This window comes from Dendropsophus ebraccatus, chromosome 7 (genome assembly GCF_027789765.1).
Source record: "Dendropsophus ebraccatus isolate aDenEbr1 chromosome 7, aDenEbr1.pat, whole genome shotgun sequence".
Lineage (NCBI taxonomy): Eukaryota > Metazoa > Chordata > Amphibia > Anura > Hylidae > Dendropsophus > Dendropsophus ebraccatus.
The window spans coordinates 6,300,961-6,313,151 of record NC_091460.1 but is presented as its reverse complement, the minus strand read 5'-3'; the positions used below and the strand labels follow the sequence as shown (position 1 = coordinate 6,313,151).

The following is a 12,191-nucleotide window of genomic DNA, read 5'->3' as shown; positions in this document are numbered from 1 at the left end:
GAGGACAGACGGTAAGAAAAATAATCAAATGTAACTTCAACAATTAATGGAAAATCCTAAGAAATTCTAAAAGTTATCATATAAAAAAAAAAGGATGAGAGTCAGGTGACCTTGTATAACGCTGGCGACCAATAGGAAAACTCCCATCTGCCGGAGATTATAATTACATGGCGGACTGCCAGAGGTCACTGACTCTACCACTGATCTGTAATAAGGAAATCAGACTATAGGTTCTTATCAGGGATGAAACATCAATAGGAAATCAGAAGACAGAAATCTATAGGACTATATGGAACATTCCACCAAATGGTTAATAGTGACTGTCTAGTATAAGGAAGTCACAGTATAGGAATCATTTCTACTAAAATACAAAATACATCATGTTAAGGTGCGTTTACACAAACGATAATCGGCCCGATCGTACGATTAACAATGTCGGAGTAACAATTTTTTTTCATAACGATCAGCGTTTAGACGGTACGATATATCGTATGGAAAATTCATTTTGCGACTGTTTTGCGATTGCTTAAGCCTTTCTCACACATTAGTTAAATCGGCGAACGACTGTTTACACGGAACGATCTGCGAATTTTTTGCGACCGACGAACGACGATTTGAGAACATGTTGAAAGATCAAAATGAACGATTTCTCATTCGTCGTTTGATTGTTCGCTGCGTTTACACGTACGATTATGGTTCGAATTCAATCGTTATCGCGCAAATTTGCACAATAATCGTTACGTGTAAACGCACCTTTAGTGTAGGAAGCAATCAGTCGATCAGTCGTCAGCTTCCCCGTGCTTCCTCTTGTTTTCTTTGACAATTTCTTGTGCTTCAGATAGTTTCAGTTCTTCTCCCTTCTTCATAAATGGTTGCAGAGTGGCACAGGCGGACAGGTGACCTACCAGCTGCTGGACTGGGATGTCTAACCTCCGACCATCAGGAATATGGAAAGCGACCACCAGATGGTTCCACATACACAAAATTGTATCCCAGCAGTAGCCATTCTCGTTATAATACTCACAACGTGGGCTACAGAGACGTTTTATAACGTCACCGTCCTTTGTTAACACTCTGAGATTATCTGCAGTGGACTGAGGTCTCCAGTCAGGGCCGCCGATAGGGCAGTACAACCGGTACTGCCGTATGGGGCCCGGACCCTTAAGAGACATGGGGGGGGCCCGGCGGGCCCGCCGGCCGCCGCCTCCCGCCCGACCGCTACCCCCCCACCCCGACCGCTACGCCCCCACCCCGACCGCTACGCTAGGGGGGCCCGCACGGCCCCCCTTGCCACCTGGGGGGGGGGGGGGTTGTGCCGCTTCGGTCCGGTGAGCTTCCGGCACACGCTGCCTCTATCACTGGCCGGAAGCTCACAGCTGCAGCCCTGCGGTCCTTCTCTCCTGCTCGGCAGCGGCGCACGTGACGTCATCGCGCCGAGCAGGAGAGAAGTTCCTGGACCGCGGGGCTGCAGCTGTGAGCTTCCGGCCAGTGATAGAGGCAGCGTGTGCCGGAAGCTCTCCGGACCAAAGCTGCATGGGAAGGGGGGACCTGCCTCACCTGCCTCTGCTCCCTCACCTGCCTCTGCTCCCTCACCTGCCTCTGCTCCCCCTGCTCCCCTGGCTCCCCCGGCCGCTCCCTCTTCCCCCAGCCTCTCTTCCTGTACCCCCCTTCCAGCCTCTCCTCCTGTACCCCCCCTCCTGTACCCCCCCTCCAGCCTCTCCTCCTGTACCCCCTTCCAGCCTCTCCTCCTGTACCCCCCCTCCAGCCTCTCCTCCTGTACCCCCCCTCCAGCCTCTCCTCCTGTACCCCCCCTCCAGCCTCTCCTCCTGTACCCCCCTCCAGCCTCTCCTCTTGTACCCCCCCTCCAGCCTCTCCTCTTGTACCCCCCCTTGCCTCTCCTCCTGCACCCCCCAGCCTCTCCTCCTGCACCCCCCAGCCTCTCCTCCTGCACCCCCAGCCTCTCCTCCTGCACCCCCCAGCCTCTCCTCCTGCACCCCCCAGCCTCTCCCCCTGCACCCCCCAGCCTCTCCTCCTGCACCCCCCAGCCTCTCCCCCAGCCTCTTCTCCTGCACCCCCCAGCCTCTCCTCCTGCACCCCACAGCCTCACCCAGCCTCTTCTCCTGCACCCCTCAGCCTCTCCTCCTGCACCCCACAGCCTCTCCCACAGCCTCTTCTCCTGCACCCCCCAGCCTCTTCTCCTGCACCCCCAGCCTCTCCTCCAGCCTCTCCTCCTGCACCCCACAGCCTCTCCTCCTGCACCCCAAAGCCTCTCCTCCTGCACCCCACAACCTCTCCCCCTAGCCTACCCTCCTGCACCCCCAGCCTCTCCCCCAGCCTTTCCGTCAGCACCCCTCCAGCCTCTGTCAGCACCCCCCAGCCTCTGTCAGCACCCCCCAGCCTCTCCTCCTGCACCCCCTAGCCTCTCCACCAGCACCTCCAGCTGCTCTCCCTGCCCCCCAGCTGCTCCTCCTGCCCCCCATCTTCTCCCCCTGCCCCATCTGCTCCTCCGCCTGTCCCCCATCTTCTCCCCCTGCCACTCCAGCTGCCCAATCTTCTCCCTGCCACCCTAGCTGCCCCCTATCTGCTCCCCCTGCCTGCCACCCCAGCTGCTCCTCCTGCCCCCCCATCTACTCCCCCTGCCACCCCAGCTGCTGCCCCCGAGCTGATCCCTCTGCCCCACATTGCTCCCTCTGCCCCCCCAGCTGCTCCCCCTGCCCCCATCTACTACCCCTGCCCCTCTCACCCCAGCTGCTCCCCCTGCCCCCCATCTGCTCCTCCTCCTGCCCCCAGCTGCTCCCTCTGCCTCCCCAGATTCTCCCCCTGCCACCCCTAGCTGCTCCCCGTCACCCCAGCTGCTCTCCTTCCCCCTGTCACCCCAGCTTCTCCCCTTCACCCCAGCGGCTTCCCCTGGCACACCCAGCTGCCTCCCTTCCCCAGTCACCCCCAGCTGCCTGCTTGCAGACTAGTTGTAGTCGGAGAAGTCTTCTTGATTGCTGCGCCAGATGGAGAAGAAAGCAAGAAGCGACGGCAATCGGAGAAGACGTCACCTGTGAGTCATTAGTAACTGCACTGTAATCACTTCTATAGTGTGCAGAGCCTGTGTACCATTGGGGTCTAAATGGGTCAGTGTATTGTTTGCAGTAGTGTACTGACACAGCCCCGCAGTCACTACAGTACACTAGCGCAAACTTTTAAACTAGGACCCAACTACAACAGCCGCAGGCACTACAACTCCCAGCATATGCTGAGGGCTGCAGACTGTCAGTAAATGCTGGGAGTTGTAGTGCCTGCAGCTGTTGTAGTTGGGTCCTAGGTGCATTATACACTGGATGCTTTGTAGCATATAAGAATACATAGATCTCTGGGGGTTCAGTGCGGTGAAGTGACCCCAGAACATCACTAATAGGGGATAGTGGTAGATGTTTTTGTTCTATCCCCTATTAGTGATGTTCTGGGGTCACTTCCCTGCACTGACCCCACAGATCTATGTATTCTGATCTTCCACCAAGCCTCCTAGGACCTAACAGCTGCATGCACTACAACTCCCAGCATGTACTGACAGTCTGCAGCCCTCAGAGTATGCTGGGAGTTGTAGTACAGTGTAGACAGATGTATTGCTGGACCTTCAGGGCTGATGGTTGTCACCCACAGATTGCAGCCACCAGGAGCCTCTGCACACAGTGATTTATTACAGGATTGTCCTCTCAGAGACTACAACTCCCAGCATACCCTGAGAGCTGTATAAATGTAGGGATTTGTCACAGATACAGATGAATTCAGGAAAGGAGCGGGTCAGCATGTCGTGTCTCACTGGTTCTATATTGGTGGCCCCAGGTGCCCCAGTCCGACACTGGACAGAAGCGGCCCCCAAACTAAGACGTCCCCGGCCTCCTTCCTTCCTCCATCACATTTGTTTGATAAGAACAGCGGGCATCAAGCAGAGTGACACCCAAGTGCCAGGGTATATACCATGCATGTACAGTAATGGGGGGGGGGGGGGGCGCCTCAGCGTGCAAAGTGCCTAGGGCAGCATAAACTCTAAATACAGGCCTGGCTGCCGGCACTTCATACCAGCAGCCTATGGGAGGCCGGGCCGTGACCTCTCCGGCAGGCGTGATCATGTGACGTCATCACGCCTGCCGGAAGTCCCGTCCCTGCGGCTCGCAAGATGGAGCCCGAAGAGGAGGAAGAGCTGCTGCCTGCACAGCGCGGATTAGGTGAGTAGGATGTTTGTTTTTTTAGGGGCACCTCTGGGGGCATTATTAGTTCAAGGGGGGCACCTCTGGGGGCATTATTAGCATATGGGGGCACCTCTGGGGGCATTATTAGCATATGGGGGCATTATTAGTTCATGGGGGGCACCTCTGGGGGCATTATTAGTATATGGGGGCACCTCTGGGGGCATTATTAGTATATGGGGGCACCTCTGGGGGCATTATTAGTATATGGGGGCACCTCTAGGGGCATTATTATCTCATGGGGGCACCACTGGGGGCATTATTAGTGAATGGGGGCACCTCTGGGGGTATTATTAGTATATGGGGGCACCTCTGGGGGCATTATTAGTATATGGGGGCACCTCTGGGGGCATTATTAGTATATGGGGGCACCTCTGGGGGCATTATTAGTGTATGGGGGCACCTCTGGGGGCATTATTAGTGTATGGGGGCACCTCTGGGGGCATTATTAGTGTATGGGGGCACCTCTGGGGGCATTATTAGTTAATGGGGGCACCTCTGGGGGCATTATTAGTGTATGGGGGCACCTCTGGGGGCATTATTAGTATATGGGGGCACCTCTGGGGGCATTATTAGTGTATGGGGGCACCTCCGGGGGCATTATTAGTATATGGGGGCACCTCTGGGGGCATTATTAGTATATGGGGGCACCTCTGGGGGCATTATTAGTGTATGGGGGCACCTCTGGGGCCATTATTAGTGTATGGGGGCACCTCTGGGGGCATTATTAGTGTATGGGGGCACCTCTGGGGGCATTATTAGTGTATGGGGGCACCTCTGGGGGCATTATTAGTGTATGGGGGCACCTCTGGGGGCATTATTAGTGTATGGGGGCACCTCTGGGGGCATTATTAGTGTATGGAGGCACCTCTGGGGGCATTATTAGTATATGGGGGCACCTCTGGGGGCATTATTAGTGTATGGAGGCACCTCTGGGGGCATTATTAGTGTATGGGGGCACCTCTGGGGGCATTATTAGTGTATGGGGGCACCTCTGGGGGCATTATTATTGGTGAACATATACAAATCAAACAGCCCCCCAGACCCTCGAAATTCAATAACCCCAAACGGGGCATTGCCTAGTACTCAACAGCATTCTGAATACAGGGGAACCCCTACCCCACTCTTGTATGTTGTAGTCTCCATCATAATGAGCCCCGCTGGGCTTGTAGACACGCTATAAATTGTACGTTGCAGGGGTGAATATAACGCACTGCATACAGAGCACAAGAGGCAGCTATACAAGTAAGTGTCTGTATGGGGACATTTACATTGCACCTTGTTCACATTTAGTTTCTACAATTGTATAACTGTATAACAGAGGTTACATTTTAAGCCACTGGGGAAAATGGGGAATATGAGCCAGTTCTCTAGAATTGATCTGAACCAAATTATACCTCCCAGCAAGGCGTGGGGCCAACACACAATTTTTTTTTTATTAATGTGGGGGGCCCAGACACTTTGGTTGTATGGGGCCCCGAAATTCCTGATGGCGGCCCTGTCTCCAGTACAATGTGCCGTCCTTCCAGTAGACAAAGGGAAGAGGTTCCTCTCTGGTTTGGAGCCTGGGAACCTTCGGGAAGTCCATAAAACGTGACTCACCAGGACTGTGGACTACGACGTAATGAGCGATCTCCTGCTTGTAGATATCCGTCCCCAGGATGCTGAGCTGCGGCTCCTCCCCATCACAGAACTGAGCCCGGTATAGCGACAGAAGATCAGAGAACGGAAAAGAGAAGCTGAAGTTCCCGTAACGTGAAGCCGACTTATTAAACGCTGGAGAGTTGGCGAATTGTTGGGTTATTTCTTCCCTGTATTCTTCTGCCTCGCATTGTGGTACTTGGTCTCGGGTATACATGTACGCTGCTTCTCGAGTCTTCTCTAGATCACTGGAAGGAACCTCAGCGCCCCAGAAGGAGAGATCTATAAACTCTCTTCTCCCATGTTGGCTTCCTTGAAAGGATTGAGAGCTTAGAATCTCCTCCATTGGGTTCTTGGTGGTGGTGTGCCGGAGACCAGAGACCGGGAACTCCACCGGGAATGACAGAAACACATCAGATCTCACTCGCTTTATGGTTTCTTTCATTTTCTTTCCTGCTTTATGTAATGATCTGTTCTCCAGTTTGGTATATATCTCATCTACGGATAAGAGTTCCTGATTCTTGAAGTATCCATTAGATGATCGTAAGCCTCTAATTTCCACCAGATCTGTATTCTCAGCCATTGCAGCTGCCGTCCTCTCTTTATTCAGGGTGCAACGTCCTAGGTATCAGGAGCGATTCACAAGCAGCAATGTATCTACCAGAAGGAAGCCGGACTCTTTCTAGTCTCTAGTGAGCGTGTACATACAGCCACACCTCCCAGGGCAGCTCCCTGTGTCACTGACATTCAAGTTACTTTTGTATCTTTTACTTCATTTGTTTCCCCTCTTAGCTTTGTACCTGGGTTTGGGCAATACACATACAGTGATATAACAGTATAAACAACATGTTTGTTTGGCAGACTCAGCGGAGATCACTTGTGGTTGGAAAAAATATTCATGATGTCCAGAAAAGGTAGAAAAAGGAAAAGTGAGTGACTCGGATAAAAGAAGATGCCCCCTGTAAGTCCCTGAATGTAACTGCAGTGTAATCACTTATGTGGGGGAGGAGACTAGGGGTATGATTAGGTTATGGGGGAGCCCAGGCACATTCTTTGCACAGGGGTCCCCTGCGGTCTGCTGACAGCTAGCTATTGTGTCTTTTGGGGGCAGTCCTCCTGTTTAGTTACTAGTACTAATACAGTAATATTATTATTATTAAGTATTTACTGTAACCAAAAAGACAATGGAAACACTTAAAGGGCAGTAAAAATGACATCAGAAAATAATAAAACTGAATAAAAAACATGATAAGTACACAGTACAGTAGTCTTTAAAACTCGATCACAATAGAACAATACGGATAAGATTGCAAAGGGCCTCTCCTTCTCCTTCACAAGCCGTCTCCCAGAGTTACAGAACATCCCGAACAATAATACAGATATCACAGCACTTCCCGCCTCCTCAGCACATGTGTGCACAGATATCACAGCACTTCCCGCCTCCTCAGCACATGTGTGCACAGATATCACAGCACTTCCCGCCTCCTCAGCACATGTGTGCACAGATATCACAGCACTTCCCGCCTCCTCAGCACATGTGTGCACAGATATCACAGCACTTCCCGCCTCCTCAGCACATGTGTGCACAGATATCACAGCACTTCCTGCCTCCTCAGCACATGTGTGCACAGATATCACAGCACTTCCTGCCTCCTCAGCACATGTGTGCACAGATATCACAGCACTTCCCGCCTCCTCAGCACATGTGTGCACAGATATCACAGCACTTCCTGCCTCCTCAGCACATGTGTGCACAGATATCACAGCACTTCCCGCCTCCTCAGCACGTGTGCACAGATATCACAGCACTTCCCGCCTCCTCAGCACGTGTGCACAGATATCACAGCACTTCCCGCCTCCTCAGCACGTGTGCACAGATATCACAGCACTTCCCGCCTCCTCAGCACGTGTGCACAGATATCACAGCACTTCCTGCCTCCTCAGCACATGTGTGCACAGATATCACAGCACTTCCCGCCTCCTCAGCACATGTGGGAACAGATATCACAGCACTTCCTGCCTCCTCAGCACATGCGTGCACAGATATCACAGCACTTCCTGCCCCCTCAGCACATGTGTGCACAGATATCACAGCACTTTCTGCCCCCTCAGCACATGCGTGCACAGATATCACAGCACTTCCCGCCTCCTCAGCACATGTGTGCACAGATATCACAGCAGCACTTCCCGCCTCCTCAGCACATGTGTGCACAGATATCACAGCAGCACTTCCCGCCTCCTCAGCACATGTGTGCACAGATATCACAGCACTTCCCGCCTCCTCAGCACATGCGTGCACAGATATCACAGCACTTCCTGCCCCCTCAGCACATGTGTGCACAGATATCACAGCACTTTCTGCCCCCTCAGCACATGCGTGCACAGATATCACAGCACTTCCCGCCTCCTCAGCACATGTGTGCACAGATATCACAGCAGCACTTCCCGCCTCCTCAGCACATGTGTGCACAGATATCACAGCAGCACTTCCCGCCTCCTCAGCACATGTGTGCACAGATATCACAGCACTTCCCGCCTCCTCAGCACATGTGGGAACAGATATCACAGCACTTCCTGCCTCCTCAGCACATGTGTGCACAGATATCACAGCACTTCCCGCCTCCTCAGCACATGTGTGCACAGATATCACAGCACTTCCCGCCTCCTCAGCACATGTGGGAACAGATATCACAGCACTTCCTGCCTCCTCAGCACATGTGTGCACAGATATCACAGCACTTCCTGCCTCCTCAGCACATGTGTGCACAGATATCACAGCACTTCCTGTCTCAAGTTTTAGCTACCCCAAAAGGCAGGGAAAGATTTACATCCTGAGGGGTAGAGGGTGCACTAAACCCCTGTCTCCCCCTACCCATTATATATCTGCATACAGTACGGTGTGACCCCTCATTTATCATATTTATGCACTCTGGTACTACTGTGTCTTTTTTGTTGTATTGTGAAATGCATCCCTATTACACGGGACGATTATCGTGCGAAAAATCGTTATATCATTCGAATTTAAGCGATAATCGTTCTGTGTAATTGCAGGTAACAATTGAAAAATGTATGTCGTTGATCGTTGATTTAGATCTGAACCTAAAGTCATCGTTAATCGATCGCTAATCGTTTGCTGTAATTCCACATTCGATCGCTCAGGTTCCGCGTTTGTTCACTTATCGTTCAGTGCAATTGCACATTGTCCATTGTTTTGCTGGGATCAGATGGAGGAAATGATCGTAGTAACGATCGTAACTAACGATTCTCGTTCTGTGTAATATGGTGAACCATGTCAGGTTAACAATAAACAATCTTGTTTGCCATCGTTTATCGTTAGTCGTTAATTGATAAAAATCGCTTTGTGTAATAAGACCCTATGGTGTGACCTTTTTAAAGCTTTCTAATAACAGTTATTTTTTATCTTTTGTCCTTCTGTCGTCCCTCCCTATTTCTGTGACATTGTTTGTAAGTTTCACCACTGGGTCCACATAATGGCGGCTTCAGGGGCCACGCTATTGGACTCAACCCAAGGGTAACACCAGGTCTCCTACAGGAATGGGAGGGAAAAGCTGAGACATATCAGGGCTATCCTGTCCATGAATGAATGGAACCCATTATAGACTATGTCCAATCTACTAGAATAAAGGGTCCCGCCATGGGGCTCATGTAGGGTCCCGCTTATATAAGGCTCATTCCTATTGTCTCTCCACAGAGCCGGCAATGATAGCAAACCCACCCAAGAGTAGCACCAGCCTTCCTTCCTACATGACATAGGACTGGTCGGTTTTGTTCACGGACGTTGGAGTTACCATGGCGCCCCTTTTGTGTTTTATGTACAGATCTTAAACAATCCTAATCCTGAACTATTCTAAACAATTTGCACTTTCATTGTTATTAACGTTTTATAGGTGACCGAGCTCCATTGTTTTCACCAAGCGTCAGGTATAACAGGAGTTTCCAGGCTTACTTGGCTAATACTAACAGGTTCTATCCGTCTCCACAACCCCCCGAGGCTGATAGAGGAGAATATTTCCTGACCTTGTTCTGCCTCACAGCTGCTGAGCTTGTTACAGTGTATCAGGGCAGATCGATGAGCCTCACACAGGAGTAGCATAGGTCTCCTGTATATACTGTAGGGATCCCTCAGCTGTGTAAGCAGGACACAGGGGTCCTAGGGGGCTTCCGCCTCGCATTATACAGTCACTAACAATTGTGTAAAAATCTGAAAGTGTCGCTGTCATCATTGACATGTCATAGAGACGTCATAGAGACGTGCCAAAAGTCTGGATCCATGATAGTTGTGGGGAGGGCACCACCTTAAATACTTGGATTAGGGTGCTAAAGTGCTCAAGAAATGGAGAGTATAAAGAGAACAGAAAGAAAGCACTATATCAGCACACCTTCATAGTATAACAAGAATATTACATTTTATTAAAGCACAGAAAAAACATAAAAACATTTAAAAACATACAAACTTAGTGCAGACCAGAATAAGCTGCACTAATACCTCTGTCCAGAAGGTGGCGGTGGTGTACTGCCTATGTCCCTGTATGAGGGAAACCAATACAAAACTAAGGCATATATTATTGGGGTGCAGATAAATACATAATGAGGTAATGGGTATGCACAATGTACTGCTCCCCCATCCTATATGCTCAAATATCGCAGAGCACAAACATACAAAACGCCAGTACGCTCATATATACAACCTGTTTTGTATGTTTGTGCTCTGGGATATTTGAGCATATAGGATTTGTGCATACCCATTACCTCATTATGTATTTATCTGCACCCCAATAATATATGCATTAGTTTTGTATTGGTTTCCCTCATACAGGGACATAGGCAGTACACCACCGCCACCTTCTGGACAGAGGTATTAGTGCAGCTTATTCTGGTCTGCACTAAGTTTGTATGTTTTTAAATGTTTTTATGTTTTTTCTGTGCTTTAATAAAATGTAATATTCTTGTTATACTATGAAGGTGTGCTGATATAGTGCTTTCTTTCTGTTCTCTTTAAAAAGTCTTGATCCGTCTGGATGAGAACACCCTGACTGATCTGGAGAACGAGGCGGGAGATGAGCGGGAGAGTGCGTACCTCCAGAATTATGAATGCAGCTCTGGATGTAACTGACAGGTAGAAGTGCGTACCTCCAGAATTATGAATGCAGCTCTGGATGTAACTGACAGGTAGAAGTGCGTACCTCCAGAATTATGAATGCAGGCGTGTGTAGGCTAGAGTAGACAGTTCTGGACAAGGGTACTGGTAAAGCCAGGCCCTGGCTTAGCTACAGCAGGGATGTCTGCTCTGTGTGTCCTTCTCCAATGAGAAACCAGATAAGACTGATGCTACACTTTCTCCCACCTAGTGACTACTTCTGACAGGGATGTGTAAGAGCCCCTGTGAATGGTGTAAAGAGAAGAAGAGAAATGATAAGCCAGTAGTGAAGAGTATTTCTATTGGATAATAAAAGAACATACTACAGAAGAACCAGTAACCCTTTGTTAGCTTCAGCTGTGCAATCTATAAGATGGACATCTAGTGGCAAAACAAACTACCTTCATCACCACTTAGCTTTGAGTAAGAGGCTTTTGCGACAGGTGTGAAACACAAAACACCCATGGTGGGACACCACATATGTAGTTGCTGTGCCCTGCTACAATCACTAGGTGTCTCACTCCCCCAGTGCACAGCTGCAGTTCAGGAGGTATGGTTAGCTTCTTTACACTCTCTCACCCTTAGTTCCTGTCACAAGGCCCTGTATAAGTCAGGCTTTTTTCCTGGTTAGGTGAGACCAGAGGCCAGTTTCGGGTCTAGTTCCTGCCAGCAGGGCAGTGTGGAGTTTTTTTTCCAGTAGAAAGGAGTTCAGAGAGGAGTTAGAACAGTTCCCAGTGCCAGAGACTACAGCAGTCATGTACTACTGAACGTAACACTAGGGTAATCTGAGTTACAGGAGTCCCCCAGTTTAAGGGTGTTGAGACGTGCCCAGTGGCGTAGCTATAGGGGTCGCAGAGGTTGCCATGGCGACCGGGCCCCTACGCTAGGGGGGCCCGCACGGCCCCCCTTGCCACTTGTCTCTGAGCATCCAAAGAAGCTGCGGCCGCGCAGCTTCTCGGGATGCACAGATCGCTTTGATGTTCCGCCCGCACTTTGAGCGGGCGGAACATTAAAGCGATCAGAATACAGGAGCAGGACCTGTCAGCGTCCTGCTCCTGTATTCCCTCCCATAGGCCGCCGGCACTTCATACCAGCAGCCTATGGGAGGCCGGGCCGTGACCTCTCCGGCAGGCGTGATCATGTGACGTCATCAT

The 12,191-nt window shown here is 50.8% G+C and overlaps 1 protein-coding gene across 1 annotated transcript; it reads right to left on the bottom strand.

Annotated features, from left to right (window-relative positions):
• Positions 1-5,676: 5,676 nt before the first annotated feature.
• On the bottom strand, positions 5,677-6,522 carry LOC138797135 (uncharacterized). The gene has a single exon (XM_069976934.1). The coding sequence runs from the start codon at positions 6,460-6,462 to the stop codon at positions 5,677-5,679; it is 786 nt and encodes a 261-aa protein (XP_069833035.1). The 5' UTR covers positions 6,463-6,522.
• Between the last annotated feature and the right edge of the window lie 5,669 nt (positions 6,523-12,191).